Here is a 25,959-nt window from a genome sequence, read left to right on the forward strand (position 1 = left end):
TTGGTTGTTGTGTGGCAAGTGTATTATTATTATTTCATGTTTTTGATTGGTTGGTTTAGGCTGTTGTTGCCCACATCAAGTACAAAGAACAAAAGTTGCTTGCAAAAAGATTTATTTGAAAGTTTAAGAAGATTCAATACAAGAAGATCTCAGAAAATAGTGTCCCACTTCTTAAAGATTCATCCTTCCAACACAATCTTAAATACATTTAAACATTGTCTGATGGCCAGAAACAAAACCATGTAGGCTTTTTCTTTCATTCTTAAATAAGCTTCTCCTGTGAGTCAAGAATCACTGTACAGGAACAGCTATGAAACTCCTCAAAACACTGAAAACCACCAGTATCTATGTGTTCTTGATACACAAAAATAGGGGCTGACAGCAACCCTTCCTATCTTAAAGCCAGTTACAAAAGCAACATTTTTTTTCCTTTCTTCAAATGTCAAAAAAAAAGTACAATTTCAACATATATATGGTCACACCACCAAATCATAACCAGGACATCACCGGTATTTATTTAAATGTTATACATTCAAAAACTGCCCTGATTTACAGTATCAGCCAATAGTTCTTTCCCCTTTGCACCATCCTCTATTTAATAGTCTTTATATAATAGTTTATATAAGCAGTGAGACAGCAAAAAAAAGCTTAATAAAAAAGTTAAAATCCCTGAATTACTCAGCCAGTGGCAAACTTGCTGGCCCTGTCCTTTTACAGAGCTGAGATGTGCATGGGAGGGGTCACATGTCAGGTATCATCAGCATCAGCGCCAGCAGGAAGGTGAGGACGGGAGAAGCCAGCAAACCGGGAGAGAAGCCAAAAATGCTGCAGCAGGAGCAGATTTTGGATTAAATAAAATCAAACCGTGATTTGAAAAAAATGGCTCTACAGTTGTGGTCTACAAGCTAGACTTTTCAACACTGCAAGAGTAAAACGTGTGAGTAAATCTGATTACCTGCCATCGCCCTCTGTTGTTTCTATAGTTGTTGCTTCTGTTGTTGCCATGGTTGTTGCTTCTGTTGTTGCTATGGTTGTTGCTTCTGTTGTTGCTCTTGTTGTTGCTCTTGTTGTGTCTGTTGTTGTTGTTGTTGTTGTTGTCTGAGGAGGTGGATCGGAGGTGGGTACTATCCTGTAAAATGCAAAGCATCATTTGACAGAGGTATTAAAATCTAATCTCAATGCTAAATTGGACATTTTTCTTTAAGTTTTCTTTTAAAATGAGAAGCTGTTAATCTGATAACACAGTGTCCTACCGTGGCGAGCATGGGGCTCTATTCAGATCTCTCGGAGGATATCTAATGTCCACTGGTCCCACTTTAGGACATGGTAGAGCACTTCCGCTAAGTAGAGGAGTGAGATCTAGAAAAAGAAGAAAGTTGCAGGAGTGCTCTACAAAAAAACTTCCACTTTGGTGTAAAGTGATTTGTGAAGAAGTCGCAATCAAGTTTCGCAGTAAAAACATTTCTATCAGCTTACCTTGGAAGCTGAAGACAAAAACAACACTCCCTCCGTTGATGAACTGTCTTGTTCTCATTTCTTCCAAATCCATAAAAAAATTCCTGCCAGAAGCGGGTCCGGCGAAGATGGTCTCTTTGTTCTCATCGACAAACGGAGTTCCGACGACACGAGGATTGTCCCAACGCAAGGTTCCTGTTGACAGAAAGCGTATAGAACATTGAAGGTAGATAACCAGAGAGGAGCACTGTGACATTATATATACATTCATTAAAAATCCTGCCCTACTTATCTGCAGTGTTGTAAACTTACCATTAGAGATGGTGGATAGGTCAGTTGTGATACTCCTTTGCTTGGACATTTGCTGCTGGATGTTGGGGGTCTGATCCAGCATCTGGAAGGTCACCTGCCTCTGTGGGCAAGGCCACTGCAGCTGCTTGTCATTTATACCAGACAAGAGTTGCACAAAGACTCCGACGTATGTCTTGTACAGCTTAATCCCAACCCTATAAGCATAGCCCCCGCTGGAGTACTGCCGTGGGCTGGGTATGGTGGTTCCATATTTACTGGTGCTCAAAAGTTTCTCAATATCATCAAACTGCATGGTTACGTGTGGACACTCGACCTCGGACAGATTGATGTCATCGATTGAGAAGCCGCCTGAAGAGCTTCCTGCTCCTTTATGAGCCTCAAACTCCACCTGGAAGTGCTTGGTGGCGTTGAGGGAAACGTGATGGAGCTGCCAGTGGGATGTTCGTGGACCTGGAGGTAGAGTTTTGAGATGACTAATTTGCATTACTTGTATATTAATGGCTGTATGTGTCGCTTTCAAACATTCACAGGTCATCAGAGTCCTTAGGCCAGACGATACAGGCAAAAAACGTTTTTTTCATGCACAGGTCAGTTTTAAGATTTTGGGCTATTTTGCTTCCAGTGTCATGGTGATATTTTTTTTTCAACTGTAATGTCATGCCTTCAGTCCCATTTGGAGCAGATGATACTCATACAGCTAGCTTCACATTACCAGTGATCTGTCCAATGAGGCGGAGGGATCCCTGGGAGTCCCATTCATCTTGAAACTCTCTCAACCAGATGTTCAGTACGTCTGACTCGTTCCCGCTGTGGAAATAGTAGAACTGGAGACACTGGGTGTGACATTCCCTGTCGGAGCTCATCCTGTGGGTCTCGAGCCAGGCCGAGTCACCCTCCTTACCCGATGCCGTGCTAGCATGCATGAAGGAACTTGTATTTTGACCTAGAAAGTTGTCCAAAATTAATGTTATGAATGTCAGACAGACCTGTGAACATAGCTACATATAAGGTACATACAATTTTTCAAGATTTTCCAAAAGGCATTTATTCCGCTTAGTTAAACTTCTTGGCAAAAATCTGTACAAATATGGAAATACATCTTTTTCTCACCCTGATGATTGCTGTTGCCGCTGGGTAGACTGGTGTGGTCAGAGCTAGGACCCCCGTCAGCACGAGTTACCATTTCCCAGCCCTTTCCACTCCGTGAACAGTTACTCATGTGACACGTGGTCCCGTTAGTAAAGCCGCAGTACATCTTGAATGCGATGGTTGAGTCTGTAGAGGCGAATGAAAGACACAGGAATGAGGACCATTAATTGACATGTGAATATCAAATGTGCAAAGTGTGAAAGCTTCTCAGTTTATTTAAGTCTATGAAAGATAAATCAGTAGATGGTGATGTAGATAGCAATTTAATTGGATCCTTATTATAATATGATTGTTTCATTAGCTTTCAATGTATTATAGGCTTGATTTACATTGGCTGTCTCATACATGCCTCACAATCAATGACGCATTCACACCAGTTTGGTTTCAGCTGACGAGTAACATCCAATCAATCACACTTTTCGGTATTACTGACAAGCCGTTTGCTGCCGAAACACTGTCCATCACCACAACCTCCTTCTTATATGCTATATTTTTTGATATTGTTGATGTAGAAGAGGACCCGCTTCTTCTGTTGATATAAAAAGGCTCATTCTAAGTTCCCTTTTCGGCCACTACAATGATTTGTTGTAAATTATCAATACCTTAACAGGAATGTCTTGGCTATTTTATTGGCTTTGACCAGTTCACAGGCAACCAGCAGGTTATGTATGGATTAAACAAAGAAGATATAATGAGGGAACTTTAGAGGTGCTGGTAGGCGGATTGCTTTTCAGTTTGACAAAGCTAGAGGAGCAGTTTCCACTTGTTTAGGGGCTAAAGTGATATTGATCTTCTCATCTAACTCGCCACTAGGAAGCTATTAAGTGCATTAACACAATTCTTTGCTTTAGGTTTTATTTCCTGTGTCACAGTTCCTTCGGAAAATTTCTGCTCCTGAGGTTCTGCCGCCCAGGAACTGTTATAATTTACTGAATGTTAATTATTAGCAGCATTGCTTATTTGTTTAAAACTCTCTGGACCATTTAATGACCTGTGTTTGTTTCCTGACTAGGAAACTCTTGTGGCTTTGGCAAAAACTATTGGGAGTGAGGTCAGGGTGGAACAAACCATGTGATTTGCTGCTGTTTGCATCTTGTCTCTTACCAGCAGTCAATGTTAGCTTCAGTTAGCCATGACCACGCTCTTTTCATAACCCCAACCCAGTAGTTCCCTAAACCTGCTTCAAACCTTGACAACAGAGGGCTTTGAGCTAGAAATACTATAGTCGACACACTGATTTGACAGATTTTACTCACTGAAACAAACAATCCCAAAATGTTCGTAAAACTTGCTGTCAAAGCACTTACTGCATTTGTAGAGGAGGTTCAGCTCCAAAACATCGCTGGGACTCACTTCCAGTCTCTGACCAATAACTTCCTGGAAGGCCGGATCTTTGGTGATGATTGTTCTCTTACTGCTATTGCTGAATGCATATTGGCTGTAGTGCATCACTGACGAGTAGTCGTATGGGACTCCGTTGGTGGTGGTTTCGCTCTTGCTAACTATTCTAAAATTTCTCTCACGGCCTAGATGACATAAAAGCAACCATCAGTATATGGTATTAATAAACCTTGACAGCAGCTGATTAGAGCCTAATTCACTAATCACTGATTATACAATAAAATATAACAAAAACATCAACCTATCAATGAAAACATTATAAAAATGGATGAAAAGAATCATGTTCACGTTGATCTTTTGTGAGGCCAAATGTAGAAAAGTAAACTGGGAACCAACACAAACACTCATAATAATATTATGATATTAAGAAATCTTTTTGGAATAATGAAATATGTTAATAATTTCATTTAGCCATTAATAAGTAATTTATACATCATTTGATAAGTTGACTGATAATTTGTAAATACTTTTGGTAATCCTGCTTTTAATTTAAACATCTACTAAACAGATGATACGTTTATGTACTTCTTGTGATTCATTTATTCATTTTCAACCCCCACATTGACAACAAACAGGAATATTATTATCAAAGTCTTAATGAAACCTTCTCGGATGTTCTCGAATGCAATCGTCACAAAGGAATCTCTGTCATATCTGGACTGCTCGTGGTAAAAGCCAAAAGCGTGGAGGAACTCGTGTTCAACGGTGGAAATTTGATCACAGCCTCTTCCGATGGAGAGTGTCTGTCCGTTGGGTAGTACTTTCCCAATATACGAAAAACATCTAAAACAGAAGAAGCACTCATCGGTTACAGTCACATTGATACGTTTATGTCACTGACCTGAACAGGGGCCTCATTTATCAAAGCATGTGTAGAGCAAAATCACACCGTGATCAATGCTAAGGCTCATTAACACACAGAACCATCCAAGAATGCCAATTGTGGTCAAACACATATCTCTACACACATCCAGGCAAAAATATAAGGTGTGAGACAAAACAAATATATCACAGCAGAGCACAATGTAGAAACTGTTAGGCTCCAAATAAATAGATTGAGGTGTCATGACTGCCAAGCCAGTGACCGTAGTTTCCTCAAGACAATTTCCAGCCAAGTTTCAAGTTTACGATGTTATTCAAACCCTAACCAACAGTTTTTTTTGTGCCTAAACCTAACCAGAGCATAAGCACAGCATTGTGACGAGAGAGACATTGAAGATTAAACCTAGAGAAAAGTAAAACTGCAATATAAAGAAACGTCAAGTTTGGACTTTTCTGTGGTTTTGCGGAAATGTATGTTTGCCAAAATGTATTCTGGTTTTTGGATTGTTGAAGGCAATAGTTCGATTAACAAGCACGATTAGCAAAACGGATCTGCAGCCGTGTTTATTGCAACTAAAACAGGCAATTTAACCAAAACACAACGTTTTCCAATCCCTAACCAAGTGGGTTTTGTGCCTAAACCTAACCAGGGCATAAGCACAGTGTTGTGACAAAAGAACATTTTTAAATTTGACCTAAGAACGTAAAGTTGCAACATAAAGAAACGTACAGTTTTAACCTATCAACTGGGTTGTAGATTCTCTTGTAAAGGCAACGGTTAGGTCTACAACCAATGGAAAAAAAACAAAAAAACACAATCATTTCTTGTAGCATTAATCAGCTCAAATCACTGTCACCTGCCTGTCAGCAAGTAGCGGAGAAAAAACACAAGATGGCAATCACAGTACTCCTAATTCTATGTTAAAATTTGTCAAGATCTTGAAACGTTGCATTTACAAGAGAATTAAACTGTTTATCTGGAACCTAACAGTGAACAGACCTTTCTCCTTTCTGCCAAACACATACCTCTGAAAGTCTTAGGTCTGATGTAGAGTTAATTGAAAAACATAGAAAATAGGACAAATAAAAGAGACAATACATACCCGCCTAACTTTTGGACAGAAATGTAATAATCCTCAGAGTCCCTTGGCTTGAAGTCAATGCATGACTTCAACCTGAACTGGTCAAGGGCTCTCAGGATGACTCCTTTGGCATTCATCTCTTCCATTGTTCATGAGGAATTGTGTAACAGGGAAAAACAAAGAAATGACCATTTAAATGCCTTTCATGAATGAGGAAATCTTGCTTGTGTACATTATTCTGCGGCCATCTAGATACTCAGGTGGAGGGGAGGGGCTGTTTTTTACTCCTGGATGTTGACCTGAGATCTAGATCAGAGAGGCTTTGTTCATTACAATGTAACGCTGGTTTCGCTGGGTGCTGCTGAGTGGCAACAGCCTCCATCTGACTGAGACATCCAGGTGTACAGTCATGTAACATATTTCACCAACCTCCCTAAGCGGTGCAACAACTTCCAACAGGTGTACTCCTCCTTAACATGTAGAAATATTCCTCATTATTATGCAGGAACAATTATATTTACCAAGGCCTTTATCCAGAACATATGGGACCGGGGATGTCCATAGTTCGTCCTCATCAATAATGGCACTCCTTTGCAGGTTCGGTGACTAAGATTTATAAAAAATGTATTCAGTGACACAAAACATTGACATATACATGTGTATCATTTTAATAGTTTACGACAAAAATGCTAAAGTCACCTCCAGAATATCATCAGGTAATGATGACTCTACGAAGGAGCATAAAAAAGGAACAAAGAAATCAGTAATGTTACGAACATTCATATCAAATATGAAGTTGACAAAACAATCTCATCACAAGGACCTCATAATGATATGAGGATGTTTTAACTTACCGTTGTTTACATCCGTAATGTCCTTTTCTCCACCAATTTCTACAAAAACAGATGAGTACCATGATTTAATAAAAGTAATTGAGTTAAATTAACTTTATTAGATAAAATAAAGAATATTAAATACTACAACTTACCCTCTATCTTTAGTTCATCCTGTAAAAAAAATCATATTTGATGTAATGATGTAATTCTTAGATAAGCCTATATAACATGAAATATAAGAAACAACATGATCATATTCTATTTGTATTTTTTTTGACTTATATCACTGGTGTACAAGTAAATTTAACATCACATAGTTGCTATCTGTGCTCATGATTCCACAGTATTTTAAATGTATCTAACATAGCCTACAGTCCAAAATACAGAATACTTCATTAATGAATTACTTGAATAACCCTAATCCTTTATTGATTGATTGAAATATAAATGTTACAGCAGCACAAAGACAGAAATAGTACAGATACATAAAAATAAACGTACAGAAAATAAACAAATAAAAGTGTATCCAACAAGAATAGATTAAAATATAAATTACACACAAAACTAGAAATCACAGACAAATGCATTGATTAGAAAATCAATGTTAGTTTAGTCTGATTGCAGCATTAAATACATCATAATCTTTGAGAAAGTACAACAATAAATGAACTCTTACTGGGTTTATGGTGAACGCTGATGAAACTGCCAAGTTCACGACAATAAAAATGAGGCCCCTCATCCTTGTTGTGTGGACCCAACTTAAATCACACAACATATATCACATGAAGAAGCACAGAAAATCCAAAGATAGATATGTATTTCCTGAAATACAATAACGCTACTGTACATTTAGAATTATGGAAAATGCTCACCTGTAACCTTGTGCCAGCCTTACTGTCTGCACACGAGAGACTCTGTGACAGGTGAGTTTTAAGCAGGTATGAAACCCACTAAAAAAACAGGTTTGAAATATTTCTAAGCATTGTGGGTATGCACGACACATCATTCTTTGTGGTATTGTTCTGCTTGCAGCGCTGTCAAAACAAAGTGCTGTCTCATTGTCACATTGATTGTCAGAAACCTTCACGCCCCAGATTATTATCAGATTTTGATGAAATGCGAAAAAGGTTGGTGAGAAACTGCATGACTGTCACACAACTGTCCCCGCTCCAGGTCTGTTGAGGGTATTATTTATCAAAGTAAAATGAATTACTGTAGCAATGATGCTAAACTAAATCCTGCAGTCTCTGTTGTTGATCTTTTGATCTGATGAGCATTTTATTTTTTCATCATTTTCACCAGCAGCAGGACATTAGCTTCTTGATTGTTGTTGTGTGTCTCGCTGTGCCATTAAACTTCATGGTAAGCTCTCAGTATCAGTACCATCAGTATACTTAGAAATGCCAACTGATGTTAAAAGTTCCTTCATAAAACTTCTGGAGCAAGATCAAAAGTTTTTATTTCCACTAAGCAACTCAAGAACATACCACACACCTGTTCAACCAACATCATGTAACTTTTTTTTACCGTAAAATAACAGTTTCAAAATCATGTTGATGGTACAGTGTCTTGTAATAGTGTGAATGGTGTCTCCGTCTCAGCCACTCCACCCCCCCTATCACTTGTTTCTGTACTATGTAACTTCAGTGAGAGGGGAGGATCACAGCGTTACATACAGTACCTGTAGGGAGTGGCGCAAAATTTCATAAAATGCCAATTTCTACATAATGATGCTTTAAGCTGCACAACTTTAATGATAATATCTCTCTTCTGAGCCAGAAATATAAAGTTACAAATGTTGATCTTTTACATATGATGTGGCATTCCCAAATGTTTGCAGAGTTTCAGAAATATATGACTTAAAACTACCTCAGAAATTATGGATGACAATATTGAAGGGGCAATATGTAAGAAAATATAGTTGAAAACATTAAATAAAACTAAAATTATCAACAGAATGTGAATAATAGCAGATCTGACATGATGTCTCTGTATTGCGTTACAGAGGTATCTACTTAGTTAGCTTGCTAACCAGCAAGCTCTGGTCTGTCCTGGTCTAAAGCTTCTGCATTAGCGGTGTAAACACTAACACTCCCCTGGGTGCCTGAACTCCCAGCCTGAACTGCTAGCTGTACGGCTAACTGAGCTAACTAATTCTCTACTGTTGTCTTGTGCTTCATTTTCTTGTTTATTGTACTTAAATGCTTTTTGATTTATATGACGAAATAAACTGCTAATGACAAATATTGTCATAATGAAAAGAATACAAAGGAAGTATAATGCACAATAATGGAAAGCAAACATTACAAACATGAAACACTGAAAATATTAAATCTGTTTGCAGGTGATTCATTTGTTTTACTTGAGGAGGAAGAATGGGGCTCCTGTAGTGGGAGGAATGAAAGAATCTCCATTTGTTGATGTGTGTTTCTTGAGAAAAACAGGATACGGTAAGATGACAAAAAAAATTCAGATCAATTCGATAACGTGACTCAAATAAAACTTCCTGGTACAACGTTGATTTAGCGTTATCCTGTCTTTGTGTTCAACCTAAAGAATCACAAACATTAAGGTGAATAATGTACAGGCTCATTTAAGATTTCAACTGTATTTGGAAAATCTATGAAATTAAAAACATTTTTAAAACATTTTTGAACCTACCTTTTGTCACACGGGCCTCTTTCATAGTTTTTTGGGTAGGTGATTGTAGATTTGCTTTGTTTCGGACAAGGCAGAGATGTTTTATGCTGAAGACTGGAAATATCTGGAGACAATGTGTATTAATTTAAGATGAATTTGAACAATATGAAGAAAAATACTCATTTCAGTTTGCATATTAAAGAAAACAAGAATCACAGGTTCATATTTTTATTTTGGCATTCTAGTAGAATAGGTTTACATACTTCAGTTTTCAAAAAACACATTATTTTTCTCATATGGTGCATTGCTGCAGCATCCCTTTTCAGGCTGTGTCGTGAACGCTCCGTTTTAGCTACAGAATGAGACATGATGCCTCTGTTCAATCTTTGATGAGAGTTGCACATGTGCATTACTTAACGGGCAGGATGTAGCCAATCAGAGGCAGAGTAGGGCAGGTCATGCCAAGCAAGGTAGTGTGATTGAAAATAACGCTGCTACAGCTGGTAACCATGGCTGTGGTACAGATGATATATTTTATGATAAATATATAATTATATACATTTATATAATGGCTGTTACATAGTGACGCACATAAGTTAAAGAAGTAAAGGTCTCATTATAACCCAGTCACCTGAAAGATATTGGACATGTCCAATTCTGCAAACCGTGGATATGCTGAAACATTTCTTTAGGTTACATTGTTTAGTTACATTGTGACAATACTTCACTTGATCTGATTAGCATTAGGCACAAAAAACCTTGGTTAGGGTTAGGAAAGGATCATGTTTTGGCTTAAAATATTTGTTTTGGTTACCACAAATATGGCTGAAGATGTCTCGAGGTCTCCATAAAAAAATATCAAGCAGTGTGTCACTCATGTTGAAACACTGTCGCCAGGTTATAAACATGTAATACGAACGTGATATGACATGTTTGCTAGAAATGTTAACATGGTACGTAGCCTTTGGCATGTACAGAAAGGTTGCAGAAAGGTTACATGGCAACATTTTTATCATTACGGCCACACTTTGCCAGTATTTAATGACCTGGGAATGAGACTCAACAATCCACTATCTTTCACCGAAATAGCTTGGTCCACCTTCAATGAAATATTAGCTAAAAACTATATAATGTCCGCAACAGCCTTACAAGATGTACTCAATCGTGAATTTGATTAGGTAGAACATAAAATCTTACCTGTTACTGTAAATAGGAAGACGGCAGTGCCCCCCTTCAGAAAGTCTCGGCTCCTGATTTGCTCCAGGGAGAGAAATGATCTCATCCCATAACCTGGGTTCACATGTAAAGATTCTCCATGCCTTCGAACACTTTTTCCTACTATAAGAGGATTATCAAATCCACCTGGGAAAAACAGAAAATATGTCTCCTTACAGATACAAATCAGTAGTGACAGTTTTACAACAGGCTGTATTGACTGGTCAACTTATCAGTCACAGTAGAGCATTGACATGTCTCTTATATAGACTCACCGTATGATGGATCAGTGGTTATAGTCATCTGTTTGGACATCTGCTGTTGAATGTGCGGGTTCTGGTCAAGCATGATGATGTTCACCTGCCTCCACGTAAAAGGCCATTCCAGTGTGGAATCATTGTCACCTGACACCAAACGAAAATAAACTCCAAAATAGGTTTCTCGCAGAGCAACTACCACCTGGTATGCATAACCATCTGCGGAATACGTAACAGGGCTTTTAAGGTAACTGTTGAAGTCGGTGTTTGTCAAAAGCCTCTCAAAGTTGTTAATTTTCCAGACGTTGTGTGGACACTCGGACTCGGACAGGTTGATGTCGTCGATGGAAAAACCTCCTGAAGACTCCTTGTTTCCTTTACGCACCTCAAACACAACCTGGAATGGCTTGGCAGCATTCAGGGGAACCTTGTAAAACTGCCAGGCATTGGTTAGTTCACCTGGAGGGGAAGAAATTCATTTACCATTGAATATGATAGTTTTTCTTTCTCTGATTCTCTATAGATGACATGTCAGCCAGAGATCTGTCCACCATTTTGGTCCAGACTGGAATGTCCCGGCAACTATTGAAACGATCACCTTTACATTCAAGTGCAGACATTCTTACTCCCCAGGGGATGAATCCTATTAAACTGTGGTGGCCCTGTGACTTTTCCTCTAATGCTACTGGCGGGTTGATTTTTAAATTTTAGTAAAAGGTCTCGACAATAATTGCCATGAAATGTGGTACAGACATTCATGGTGCCCGGAGGATGAATCCTAATGAGTGATCTACCTGACTTTTCCTCTTAAAGTTCAACAGGAAATCTGGTATTTTCAAACCCGAGGTCTATATTCAACATTTTGGTGTGCAAATTACTCATAGTCACCAGAGGTTTAGGAATCTGTGCCACAGATTGCCTCACCAGCATGGCAGTAGACTCTTAATCATAGTTTATTTGATTTTTTCCCCCTTTAAGAGTAGCATTTCCATTTTCCTCACCAGTTATCTGATCCATGAGGCGAAGGTTTCCCTGAGAGTCCCTCTTATCCCGAAACTCTCTGATCCAGATGTTGAGCTGGTCCGATTCACTTCCGCTATGGTAAAAGTAGAACTGTAGACACTGGACATGACACTTCCTCGTGGGGCTCATTCGTTTGGTCTCCAGCCAGGCTGAGTCTCCCTCCTGACCTAATTTTGTGCTGGCATGCATGAAGTAACCTGGAGAGTATTTGGATTTGACATCTTTCAGTTAGTTATTGTAACTCTCATGATGTTTGTAATTTGCTGTTAAATTTAAGATTCCTTGTTTGCTCAGACTTGATCTTCAGAAAGCTAGTTGTTATACGATAAGTCGTCAGGCTGCTGTACCTCCTGTCTTGCCCAGGGTGGTGTGGTCAGTAGAAGGCCATTCAGCAGCATTACTCATTCTCTTCCAACCTTCAACCAAACCTTTTTTACAATAGCTCATCCCACAGATATCAACATTGGTGAAGTTGCAGTGCTCCATAAAAGAAATTGATCCATCTGTTCTCACGAGACAAACGTGTTCATCAATATATTTGCACATTTTCCAGCAAGTCTTTTTAAATGATATATAATTAGAGAAGCATCATGAGAGAAGTCACAACTTACTGCAATTATAAAGGCGATTCAGCTTATACACATCAATGGGGCTCATTTCCAGTCGCTGGCCAATTTTGTCCTGATATTGGGGCAGCTTAGTGACAATTGTGTTCCTCGAGTTTTTAGAAAAGAACTTTTTGCCATAGTGCATCACTGATAGGTAGTCGTATGGAGTATTAAAAGTTGTAGTTTTACTTGGAGATAATTTATGAAAGTTCCCCTTGTGTCCTGTAGACAAGATAGACACACAATGAGACATCAGTATCAGTGTTTTTATCTTCAGGAAAGGAAAACTTTGAAAAATTCTCATTTAAAATCCTCATTGAAAATTATACTGTATCAACAACATTCAAGTTTAATTGTTTCATTTTGTAAAAGGATTAGTTCACCCAAACATGAACATTCAGTCATTACCTACTCACTAAACAGTACAAACAGTGTTGAATTATGAGCTGTACGGAGCCATTTAGCGTTTTGTTTTTCTTTTTTCTGTTGTTTCTTTACATTTTAAAGTCTCCATCTACTTCAGTTGTTTAGGAGAATGCTGCAACACTGTTTTGCTGTGAAGCTCCAGAAATGTTTTGTGGACTACCTTCCATCAGCACAAGGGTGAGTCGATAATGATCATGATTTTTTAAAATTTTTGGGTGAACTTATCCTTTAAGGGACTGATGCAAAGGTTTCCATGTTCTTCCCATTTTCTTCACTCTCTATTATGTGAAGCAATCCTGAGCTGTACTTGCTGCCAGAGAACTTGTTTGCGTTCAAATGTAAACAGTGTCTTCTGGCACAAGCACAAAATTTGGATGAAGATCTGTTTGATTAAACTTGTCCATTAAAAGCAAACATGGATTATTTAAAAAAAACAGACAGTCAAACAGGCAAGACACAAAGTAAATCTTGTACCCTCAAACTGCTTTTGAATCTTGATATGTTTTAGAAGATGTGGATGTTCTTACCGGCTTTGATGTTATCCCACATGATGGTGATGTGGTCATCTCTGTCATATCTTGATTGTTCATGATGCAAGCCCAAACAATGCATAATCTCATGCTCTATTATAGCAAGACGGTCGCATCGATTACCAATGGAAACAGTTTGGCCATTTTTAACTAACCTTGAAACATAGGAGTAACACCTGCAGAGAGAAGATGAGGGGCACACAACAGACAGAATAAATCAACATGGGGTCAAGGGCCAGATTGCCACTATGGAGATTATGTTTGGGGAGGAAAAACAGATTTACCCTGGATTTTTTCTGATTGAAACGTAGTATTCATCAGACTGTCTGGGCCTGAAGTCAATACATGTCTTCAGACGGAAATGTTCGAAGGCCTGCAGAATGAGCCCTTTAGCGTTCATACCTGGACAATATATACAGAATCACAATGAGCACTCACCACCTCGGTGCGTCTTCTGATTTGTTCGTGCCTCAGCAATGTTTTAACAGTGATCATGGAAAAGGGCCTATTGAACGTCACTCACTGAGGGTTTCTTCTAGTACATAAGAAACAGGGATGTCCCACAACTTTTTCTGGCTTGTCAGAACGGCATTCCTGGCACGTCTTGTTTTTGTCTGAATGACCTTGGGTGGAGTAAAAAGGTGTAAAATTAATAGAAACAAACTCAACAATCTATTATACAAAAAAGAAGAAAAGACATGATTCACATTGCTTACTTCCATAATGTCTCCCTCAAATAGATCCAGACCTGGAGGGCAAATAGAAAGCATATCTCATTTGTCTACATTTTCTGTCTGTTTTCATCTATAGTATGTTTATATAGCTCCAGTGGAGGCAGTATATCTACATTTAAATACTCAAATTCATTGCTAACTATACAACTATGACCTCTAGTTTATGTTACCTTCGTTTATTTCATCTATATCCGGGTCGTCGTCATCATCGACGTCTTTAGAACAGAACACACAGAAAAGCATTTTTAGTTTTACACAAGCTCACACAGTGTACAGTATGTACATTTTGCTAACTGTTGAAGATTATTTTATAATAATTCATAATCTAATGTTAATTATTATGAAAATGACTTGAAAAAGCCTCACCTATCATCAATGGCTCAAGAGACTAGAAGAGAAAAGACCAGAGGTAATGAGAGGATTAAACTTGAGTCAATTCATCGATAAATATGTGCAAATTTCTGCAATAATACAAATATTTAATAAATATACTTACCATGGCCAGGTGAAGTATGCTCAGCACAATAATGCAGCGATACATTATTGTCAAAAAATCCTTTAAAATGGAAAAGAGCGATAAAAGAGGACGGTTGAAATATCTCAAAAGGTAATTTCCTCACAAATAAAGATCCTCAATTCTTGAATCTGTTGGTTTCAGATCTTTGTGCTGTTATCTCCTCCAATATGTGCGCCTTCTCAAACCATTTTAGAATTTTTCTTCCTGGATCACAAAGATTGTTTTTTGCCAGTTTCCAGACGGTACAATCTTCAGCTGAATGTGTCAAAAACTACACTTCTAAGACAAATGAAGGTGCAGACTTGTTTGGATACCAAACACGTCCTTCCACACACACCATCTTCACTAGAAAAACCTCCCTGAATCAACATGGTAACATTAGTATAGTATTCATTTCCCTTCTAGGCATAATTAGCATATGACTGTCTGACAAATATCAGTCCTTCTATATCCCAAGATGAGAAAGACTTTGAGACTTAATATCAAGTGAAAAGAAAGTGTGTTGACATGCGAGTATACAAATATCAATACACCACTTCTCAGCTCAGCTCCGTTAGTGTTTGCAGATCTCAGTTTACAGTTACAGCCCAACACACACACACACACACACACACACACACACACACACACACACACACACACACACACACACACACACACACACACACACACCATTACCTGTCTAGCAGAAATAATATTTACATACAATAGATTTGCAGTAGCAGCACAATATGTTTTGCATGCTAAAGGGTAAGAAAGTTGATTTTTGAGTTTCATTCGCAACTTGTCAAATACTGACGTTTGTAGGTTCGGCCGTCCGAACCTACAATCCCAAAGCATCAGTATTTGATGAGTCAGTATTTGAGATTCAACTCTTAGCCTCCACTTTCTTACAAAGTGGACCTTTGATACTGACCAAATTATGTTTCCTATTAACATAATGAGGAAATGTTGTCAATTAGTATACCTGGCAAGTTGCAAAAGTGTTAATGCTGAGCGTATCAGTAAAATGTTCAGTGACAACATATTTCATTTGTTTTTCCAGCATCCACTCATAGTCACTCCAGCATTATTCAACTTGTTGGTGGTTATGTTTAGGCAGGTACCTCATGGTTTGTTTCACAGACTTGTCTGGAAAGGAGCCGCTTGAAACTGTTTGGAAAAGGGCAGACACACAATTGTTGGCAGGTGACTGGAGGAACCATCTGTTATCACCCTCTGTAACCAATCAGATCAACAGTAGGAGAGCAGCAGCACCACCAGTGAAACCCGTAGGAAAGTCAAGCTCTTGCCAAAGCCAGCGGAAAGAAGAGCAAAAACATTTTAACCTCTAACAGAAATTACAATCTGTCCTTTACCTAAACCAACGTGCTTTTGTTGGCTAAACCTATCCACAGGCAGGAGTCTGGGCCTGAATCATGGCTTCTGGTGTCACAGCGCTGCACTTTGTACGCCCACCACACCTCCCTGCATCTCATTGGAGTTTTTCATTCAGTCAAGGAATCGTCTCTGCGCATAATCCAGCAATTACCTTTCCTTCAATACAAATGTGCTGTTGCAGATTAGTTGTATATGAATGTTATTTATAGGAGACCAGAGATTTCTGCTTCTTATAAATGAATTAAAGGTGCTATTTGTGAGTAAAGTTTATTTTTGGGTCTCATTCACAACCCGCCAAAACAAGGATGAGTCGGCCGCCATCCCAAAGCGTCAGTTTTTCCTAACAAATAGCACCTTTAACCGGGGTCAGACTGCACCCATGTAAATGTCAGTACATTGAGGCACAGCAGAAGAAACACAACAGTACACATACCAGCCTTTGAAACATAATAGAGACGTCTGCCTGCTTGACTTAATATGATCAGCACTGAAAGAATCGCAATGACAGATGTGTGTCTCAGAGAAGATCTCTTGGCTTTACGGGGAATGTGACCTTAGTGAGACTCTTGTATAACATTTTTTTTTAGCATTTTAGCATTGTCATTGTGACATTTTAGCATGGTAATGGATGTTAGCATTTAGCTCATAGTGCCACTGTGCCTCGGCCTTGCAGTTGTGTTTAAATGATAAGTTACCAGTTGGGGATGATGAAGCTTTTGTATAGCAGAAAACAAGAAAATAAATGCATAGCATCATTGCTCATGCTTTGTTGTTGTTTTATTTTTTACATAGTTTTTCCTAATTTAACTTAATTTTCACAGTTCTACAAGTCAAGCGTCAAATGAAACTGATCTGTAGACAACAGGGCTCTTTTTAATAAACCAAGGACGTTCTGAGGTAAAAAATGTTATATTTACAGGATCGACGCAAAGGCAACTGTCTGAAAGTTACAAATAACATATTATGATACTATTGTCTGCGGATCGATACTTCTGAACCAACAAGTTTCTGTTCTAAGGTCGATTTTCATATGAAAAGATCGATATCTAAACTCAGTGATTTGGGGTAAACGTGTACTGATACACTGGTCTTATCAACATAGACACGGTAGAAAATAACTGCGCTATCCAGGATCTAGTTTAAAAAACTGGTTCCTAGGAACTACTTCTCCTTCCGTTTGAGATTTAATCACAGTACAGAATGATGAGGTTAGGCGGCGGCGGTCTGGAGAAGAGGAGAACAAAGGTGCCACTAGAGTGAAACAGACATCTATCACTAAGTTCTTTGTCGCTGGCGGGTTTTATCCAGGTACACAGAGAGAAAGTGTAGCTGTATGTGACATTTATCACTGACCGTGGGAAATTTCCCCCACATTCTTAAAACAGCTGAATTTATTACACTTGTGTGTGTGTTTTGTTGTATTGTATTGGCATCAGCATTACCAGCCTGGGTTTTACTTGGTATCAGATTGGAAAGGAGATCAGTGGTATTGAACATCACCGTGAGATATTAAGCATGGACTTTTATATGGAGGTGGAGTAAACCAACACCAGCCAATCCCTTTCCATTTCAGTGATGCTCCCTCAAAACAGGCGTCCATCTCCTACTACCCTACTCAACCGTAATGTTTTTATTTTGAGAAGTTTGATGCATCATCTTAAATCTATGAAAGTATCACAAGTGGCATTATCAGTATTAGAGTGACCACTACTGGCACACGTGTTATTGATAAGAAAATGTCTTATGTTGAAATTTTTATTCATAATTGGAAAAAGGAAGTCAATTGTGAAAATGTCTCTATTACATGTGACATTATTTTCACGTTAAAATTTTGAAAATGTGAAATTCACATCTGAAGAAGCACATTTCACATGATTGTCATTTTGTGTTTCCAATACTAAAAATGTTTTTTAAACCACATGTGAAAAATGAATGTATTTTGTAATTCACATGTGAAAATGTCGATTTCACAGGTTGAAATTTTAATACATTTGTCAATAACACCACTCACTTGTAAAAAAAAAAAGTCCAATTCACATGTGACATCATTTTTACACATGAAAAAAACATGGAATACATGTGAAAAAAGCAAATCACATGATGTAATATTCAATATACTGTAAATAAGATTTTTTGTGACTGTGACATTTTCGTAAGGGCATGTTTGTAACTTGGAATCAACTTTTCACAACTGAACAATTCAGATTTATTTGAAACAAATGTTTTGTTGTCAGCGCTTCAGAGTGTCTGCAAACCCCAGGGATGTCTCTGTGTTGTACAGAGGTGCCGTGACCGGTTAATCCATCTTTTGTGAGAACAATGTTATAACACCACCTGCAGCACATCATCATTTTCCACTGAGCCGTAAAGCATGATAAGAGTGGCTAACAAGAGAATTGCAACATTGATGCTGGTTATCATCGACCAAATCACATACTTATGACAGAACCTGAGTAATTTTTTTAATTTAATTTTAGTAATTTAAAGGCCTTCTCATACATCTCAATGTAAAACTAACCGTAAAGGTAGTTTATTGGCAATTTTATGGAAGAAGAACTGGACTATTTTTCACTTTAACATTTTTTTTAAAATCAACTATATTATAATCCCTGACCTCTTTTGATATCAAGACCAAGCACATTTATTATAATACTGACAAACTCTATGCTGGTCTGGTATTTTCAGTACATACTAGGAACATAACATCACATGCAGACAACAATAACACATGACATGTTACGATACATGTACCCGACCGCAGTGATGATGGACAGATTGTGGGTTTGCCGTTTCCTGTGCTGTCAGAAGAGGTACTCATTGTTGCTGGTTTTGTTATGCAGGTGTTTCCACATTTTTTGATGCAGAAAAGACAAACCTTTCAACACATTCATTTATGTTTGTCGTCAGCTGCATCTCGCACGGCTGGTTCCGGCAGGTTTCATCATCTGTCTGCATCAGAGTCACACTGCTCAAGTTGGACCACACCCGAGGCTTAGGAAGGTCTGAGCCACCCATTCGAAGACTTGATAAATCTGTAAGTCCAAATAGAAATAACTGTTTCATATTTCTCAAGTTGTATCTATAAGTTTTTGCTCAGGCTGATGCCAGAAAGTGGGTAACCTAAGAAAAACAATGAAGAATGTAACAAGATTGACCTAAGATCATGATATTTGCAATTATCCCAAAATATTATTTTTCTATTTTCCATGTTTTCCTAAAAACATCAGCATTAAAGTCTGTTTTATTTAACTGCTATAACACAAACCATCTATGCTGAGGAGAAAGACCACACCGCCTGCTTTCATAAAGTTTCCTGACCGGAAAACATCAACAGACGAGAAAGTGCTGCAGCCAAAGCTCAGACCAGTGTGGTACGACTTTGTTGGTATGATTGACGAGCTGCCCCACCTTCCTGGGGTCATCCCACAATCCAAGTGTCTCTCCATTGACTTGATGTAATTACGATTGAAACACATGATTTGCACTCTCAATACAACCAAACATACTTTTCATTTCTCAAGACATATGAATAATTGTAACTATTTCAGTGTGATATCAGTGCAGAAAGGCACATCTCCATGCACATGGCCTCTGCCAGGTTATGAACCGTGAGCTTGTGCCAACACTCCTATTTGTTAGAGAGTCATCCATTTTGGATATCCCCAAACATGATGGGGACAAGCAGTTTCAGACAGGTTGATGTCATCGACTGAAACCATCCGTAACCTAATCAGATGTTGATTTGGTCTTCATTGCTCCCACTGAGAAAATAGAAAAACTGGAGGCACTGAACATTTCTTTTTGTATTCATTCTCCTGCTCCTCACTTTGGCACCATCTCCCTTCTTCTCCAGAAGCCGTGCTGCAGTGCATGAAGAAGCCTCCTCCTCCTCACACAATTAAACACTAAAGTGATCCTCTTTCCGTTGGAGCAAAAAAAAAAAAAAGAAACACTTTTCTAGCCCTAAAGTGACATTAGAAACCAACTTTGATCAGAAACTTCAAGATATATCACAGCTTTGAAAACTGGATACTGTTTTACTTTTCACAGAAAACTCACGCATTTGATTAGTTGTGGTAGTCTGTTTTTCTGTAAACAATGAAAATACAGCGGTATATCAGTCAATTTGTTGCCTCTGTCCACCTAAATGTACACTCCAATAGGGATAATTAAGTTTTAAATGACAATTTTCATGTAGGTTAAATAATAGGTTAAATTGTCCTTGCATCGGTGAACTCAGAGAAAATAAAAGAGGAATAACCAAAAATCAACCAGTGAGAAATACCACCATACTTTGACTAAATTACATTCTATGTAGCTATTTACCCAACAGCTTAATGACTTTAATGTAGTTTGGTTTCATCCTCCCGGGGTTTGGAGTCAATGCACGTTTTCAGCTGTATTTGTTCAAAGGCCTGTAGAACGACATCTTTGGCGTTCAGGTCTGTGTTTACAGGTGAAGTGTAATGTATGAGTCAACAAAAGAAACAAGTTCTTCAAGTTGTTTGACTTCTCAGATCAGTAAACACAGAGACCATTTATTATTACGGCTCTCATCCAGGACTGGTATCTCCCCCATTTGAACTGATCATCCAGAACAATGTTCCTGTTAGTAATATTTGAAACTATGCAGGTTACAGCATTTATTGTTACTTTTTTATCTGAAAAGAGAGAAAAGAGTGTATTGTTTTCTTGTTATTCTTAATCAGAAATTTGCTGTCTACTTTACATCACCTGCAGTACCTCCGACAGATGAAATTGAGATTGAATATATGTTTTTGTATTGTGTTGGAAGAGACGGTGCATACTATGCCTACATACCAGACAGTTACGAGACAAAAGATGAACTGCTCACATGTCATTTATATTATGCTCTGTGTCCCTCTTGTGCTCTTGTGCTCCTCCCCAGTCTGCTTTCCCTCCGCACCTGCCCTGTTCCCAATGTTCTCTCTAGCCTATCAGCTCCTTCCCTGTTCCTGTTCTTTTTCCACCCTCACCTGTGTTTCTCCGCCTCACTCCACCTGCACCTCATCCCCTCGTTAGTTTAGTTTGTATCCAAGTCCAGTCTTTAGTTCAAATTGTGTAGAGTGTTTACTCTGGTAAATAGACCACGGAGAGGTTAAGTACCAAGCTGATAAAACCATGTGAAGTATGTTTTCAGAGCTGATGAAGACAACACGTCACCTCCCTCTGAAAAACAGTTGAGCATTATTTATGCCAATAATTAATGAACAAATTATTTAATGATATTTCACTCATGTGATATTGTCGTCACGTCTACTGCATAGGTCGGAACATGAACACGTTTCCAGGCCAGTGTGATCCCATTGCAACACGCTCTCTAGTTCGTAAACTCTATTATCCCTCTTGTCTCTTTCGGAGTGACTGATATGCGACAAGAGGAACGGCAGACTCTCACGTGAAAAGGTGTATCAGGATATCAATGTCACCATCAGTAAATAAATGTTACATCAGCCTGACTTTGTGTCTGGTTTCATGCCTCAGTTCATCCTCACAAACATCATGTAATGCTTGACATTTCCTTTGTCGACAGGCATCTCTGATCCACATCACTTTGAATACTGGTAGGAATTAACGTGTCTTATACGTGTGATGTAACACACAACACTTTTCTCCATTTAATCAAATGTAGACATTTGACCTCAATCAATAATATAATAACTTTTTATTGCAACTTTAGTGCCACTGTTTCAGAAACCAAATAACACAAATAAAGAAATTTCTCATGTGAATGAACTAAATTTGCTAAAACCTGAGCAGAGCCATTTGTGTTCGTGTAAGACCATATCACTACACAGATTTGGAAAAAAGTCTACGTCTAAGACAAAGTGAGAAGCTGATTGATGTTTTTAGCCCTGAAACAATGTCATGCAGTAAATTACTGTGCCCTATTCTTTTGTCAAGCATTTTTTTGTTTGCTACTCCCGTCACCTCAAAATGTTAAAAGTTGTTGCTGTCAGTGGGTGACAAAATAGAAGCAGTCATCCGTAAAATTAAGAACATTTACGCCTCAGAGTCAATACTTCTTGGTACAACGATGAAAGTAAATTACAACAGACAAATAATTATCCATACCAAAAACTGCAGGGTTTCTATTAATCCCCAAATGTTTCCAACAATGATAAAAAAAAGAAAATGTTATTTAAAGTAATGGTGTGTTGCACTTGCCTGTCGCAACTGTGAATGTAATCTGACACCAAATAAAGTAGAGACAGAGATTAACGACCCAGTGTAAAAAACAATAAATATGATGAAACTATTTTTGTGGTGCCATGTATGATTTTTAGACAACACTTTCAGAATGAGCGAAACCAAATGTGACAGGGTTAATAACAAAAAATGTTTTTGATTGCAAATAAAGTCCAGACACATGAACTTTAAGTGGACAAGCAGAACTACCTGCTCACTCTTTCTAAATTTCCATTCACAACACTTTGGGACATTTCATTTGCAATCAAGCCTTTACACTGCTCTGTCACAGTTTGACCACTTGGTGGCGATGTAGTCTTTCCAATTTACAGACAGAACGTTGACAGGAATCCATTACCATACTTGTTCAATCATTCAAGTAAAAGTAGCAATGTGATGTGATGCCTGTAATATACTCAATTACAAGAATGAGCCCTCTAAAATGTAAAATGTATTTTAGTATTAAAAGTAAAAGAAGTCATTGTGCAAAACTGACCTGTCTGTATTCGGTATTATGTTTTTGGATCATTATAATGTGCATGAACATGTAAGCACTATTTGAATGTTGGCCAATATTAACTGACTGTTAAAGGCACTATTATTAAGAAAAGTTGATTTTTGAGTCTCATTCTCATTTTGAGACCCAAAAATCAACTTTTCCACACCTTTAACTATACATCTTAATTAAATGTAGTGCAGTAAAAAGTATAGTAATTACCTCTGAAATAAAGTGGAATAGAAGTATAACATGGAAGTATTCAAGGAAACTACAAGTACGTTAAAATCAGACTCAAGCAGTGTTTAATAAATATGTGTATAGTCACTTTTAGCCACTGGATAACCACTCTACTACCTGTTTACTGCTTTGTGGCACAGGGCCTCTATGTAACAGTTTGTGGCAATTAATCACATTTTTATTGCCCATATGCGAGCAGATTGTAATGTCACCTGAAAAATGAGACCTTCCCCGTCTGTCTCAGTTGAATGTACAAGCCTGTAGATGATTTATTTAAGTTGTTTAATGCTGCTGGACTGTGGATTTGTTTGTGAAGGACTCTGGTCAGGTTTTCAGTGACAGTTCAAAGGATGTGACGTCTCAGTGCCTCTCTCTGTCAACAGTAATGTTGATTTTACTCTTAGTGATTTTACTCTACCGTAGTGTACTTAAGTACTATCTCGAGGTATCTTTATTGATTGTCTCCATTTTCTCCTTTGTCATACTTCTAGTCCACAACATTCTGGAAACAAATATTGTACTTTTTACTCACTACATTTCATCACGTTAGTTACTTTCTAGATTGCATGCTGCATCACAACACAAGTAGCTCATTTTCAAATTCATTTATTGGGAATGGGATGAAAACACTGACTAATAATCAAAAAAGTGCTGAACATGGGATGTGATAATCGACGATCAAGCCAACAATAGGTTACAGCATACACTTACATGTAAGTATATGTATAATTTACTTTTATTTATAATATTTGAGTACTTTTATTGCCAGAAAACTATTTTTGATACTTTAGTACATTTAATATCAGATAGTACTTTTCATATGGCTGACTATTTTTACATCGTATCTTTTTTATAACACTGCCACTAACATAAACTAATGAGCGGCTCCCACAGTGCCCCTTGTTGCACCAGTGGAAATTTTTGTCTTCCACTGATTATCTCAAAGTTTCCCCCTTAAACAAAAGGTGGAAACTTCCTAAGACAGTTTTAACAAAAACACTAGTGTCACTTATTTATTTAAGAGCTGTTCTATTGTGTAATATTTAAGGTGTAGGATCATCTTTCCCCCCATCTCCTCATTACAGTCCTGTTCTGAAACCAGACCAGCCAATAAGGGACATCAAGGAGGAGCAAACAACATCGCCTGAGAGCATTTACCCATTGACGTGAGACGGCTATCTCATCTCTACGGGCACTGATCTGCTTATCAAACCAGCAGCAATAGTCTGGTAACAACCTCTTATCTGCATCAAAACAACACCGAATCTGTTTGTCACCACGGTGGTAAGGACAAGATGTGTCTTGCTCAAAGAAACGTGCATGTGTCGAACAACAACTCCCTCCTCTCAGTGCTCTGTGGCATAGAGTCTGAATGGGGCAGACATCAAGTCTAGCCTGCAGTATTAGAAAATGGCCGGTGGGATAAAGGCCTTAACGATGCCTTTTGGCTGTTTTGACTGATAATGCAGTGTGAACAGTTGTTCTGGCTGCCCACACAAGTGCTAATCAGGTATTAAAACAGGCTGGAGCATGACAATGTGATATCAGATTTGCATTTGTGAAGTCTCACGGAGCTTTGCAGTAGTTTGTGACCGAATGAGGTACTTTTAAATGCTGCATCACATCAAGGACGCTGCAAAAAGTTCTGTGCTTGCCAAGATTTAAAATCTGAGATTAGGAATGATTAAAAGTCATTTACTAGTTTCTATCTTTGAGTTCATGGTTCATTCTATCTTGAATTGACCATAAACGTGTCTTTCATGCCTCAATTTGTCCGTAAAACTTAAAATGGAGCCACTACCAGCCATTTGTGCTGGAAGCTGGTCGTTAGTTTATGTTATCAGACTCCACTTGACTGTTTAAATTAAGTTTGAAATCACCATAAAATATTTATGATTAAATATTTACATTTAAAAAAAGTAATCAGATCTGATCAAACAAGGGAGTTGACTGACATGTTATTGTTAATTTATCTGAACTATTTTTACCTAAAATTGTTTTTGAGGGAAATATTTCTACATCTAAGTCTCGTATGTTGATCAGAGTCGTGGCTAAAAGTGCGGATCCCCCATAAGATTTATCCAATTTCATTTTGGGCTGCATCATTCTTAAGTTTGGGAAAGGCTTATCATAGAAGTGGATGAATAACTGATGTATTTGATAATGATTTGGGAAACTCCCTGTAGCCGTCAGAAGAATCAGTCAAAAAAACCCCAAAAACTCACAAGGGTGAAGTTTGGATTGTACTTGAGTTATCTCAACGATGATCCATACATATTTCTTTCATGCAGGTTTTGCGGTCTGTTTTCATGGAACCAGGAAACAAACATGCATTGTGTGTTTGTGTGTGTGTGTGTGTGTGTCATTGTCATTGGACTCTGAACCTCCACGTTGGATGCTGGCAGTGTGTCAACAGGGGGAGGATAAGGGTTTTTGTGTCCTATACTTACAACAATAAGAGGTTGCACAATTCTTGTTTTTTTTATGACTGTGAATCCATAACTGACTTGTCTCGGCCCCCCTCACGTCATGTTGGTCACCCAATGTTTCTCACAGCCATCCCTTGATTTTGGTGTTGACACCAGGAAGGTTTGGTTTCATGGCAGGCATTGACAAGTGTAGGAAT

General features: G+C 38.2%; 2 protein-coding genes across 2 annotated transcripts; both read right to left on the bottom strand.

Annotated features, from left to right (window-relative positions):
* Positions 1–740: 740 nt before the first annotated feature.
* LOC141011480 (meprin A subunit beta-like) lies at positions 741–10,346 on the bottom strand. Its single transcript, XM_073484642.1, has 11 exons — positions 10,329–10,346; positions 6,743–6,827; positions 6,243–6,360; positions 4,922–5,100; positions 4,224–4,442; positions 2,878–3,042; positions 2,480–2,710; positions 1,768–2,217; positions 1,477–1,650; positions 1,254–1,359; positions 741–825 (listed from the first exon to the last, which is right to left on the bottom strand). The coding sequence occupies exons 1-11, from the start codon at positions 10,344–10,346 to the stop codon at positions 741–743; spliced, it is 1,830 nt and encodes a 609-aa protein (XP_073340743.1).
* Positions 10,347–11,173: 827 nt separating this feature from the next.
* LOC141011481 (meprin A subunit beta-like) lies at positions 11,174–15,031 on the bottom strand. Its single transcript, XM_073484643.1, has 8 exons — positions 14,987–15,031; positions 14,857–14,878; positions 14,661–14,705; positions 14,041–14,158; positions 13,754–13,932; positions 12,804–13,022; positions 12,171–12,389; positions 11,174–11,628 (listed from the first exon to the last, which is right to left on the bottom strand). Exons 1-8 carry the CDS (start codon positions 15,029–15,031, stop codon positions 11,174–11,176), a joined length of 1,302 nt encoding a protein of 433 aa, XP_073340744.1.
* Positions 15,032–25,959: the final 10,928 nt, after the last annotated feature.

Source organism: Pagrus major, chromosome 17 (genome assembly GCF_040436345.1).
Source record: "Pagrus major chromosome 17, Pma_NU_1.0".
NCBI lineage: Eukaryota > Metazoa > Chordata > Actinopteri > Spariformes > Sparidae > Pagrus > Pagrus major.

What these genes read in the sequence shown, in the direction of transcription:
- LOC141011481 (XM_073484643.1), bottom strand. Translation starts at nt 15,031, where the DNA reads ATGTATCGCTGCATTATTGTGCTGAGCATACTTCACCTGGCCATG. An exon ending in GAATCGCCTTTATAATTGCA is followed by an intron (nt 12,390 to 12,803) that starts GTAAGTTGTGAC and finishes AATACTCTCCAG; the next exon opens with GTTACTTCATGCATGCCAGC. An exon ending in CCTCATGGATCAGATAACTG is followed by an intron (nt 11,629 to 12,170) that starts GTGAGGAAAATG and finishes CTTCCCCTCCAG; the next exon opens with GTGAACTAACCAATGCCTGG.
- LOC141011480 (XM_073484642.1), bottom strand. An exon ending in TCTGTCCAAAAGTTAGGCGG is followed by an intron (nt 5,101 to 6,242) that starts GTATGTATTGTC and finishes CTTCTGTTTTAG; the next exon opens with ATGTTTTTCGTATATTGGGA. An exon ending in CGGCAACAGCAATCATCAGG is followed by an intron (nt 2,711 to 2,877) that starts GTGAGAAAAAGA and finishes ACAACTTTCTAG; the next exon opens with GTCAAAATACAAGTTCCTTC.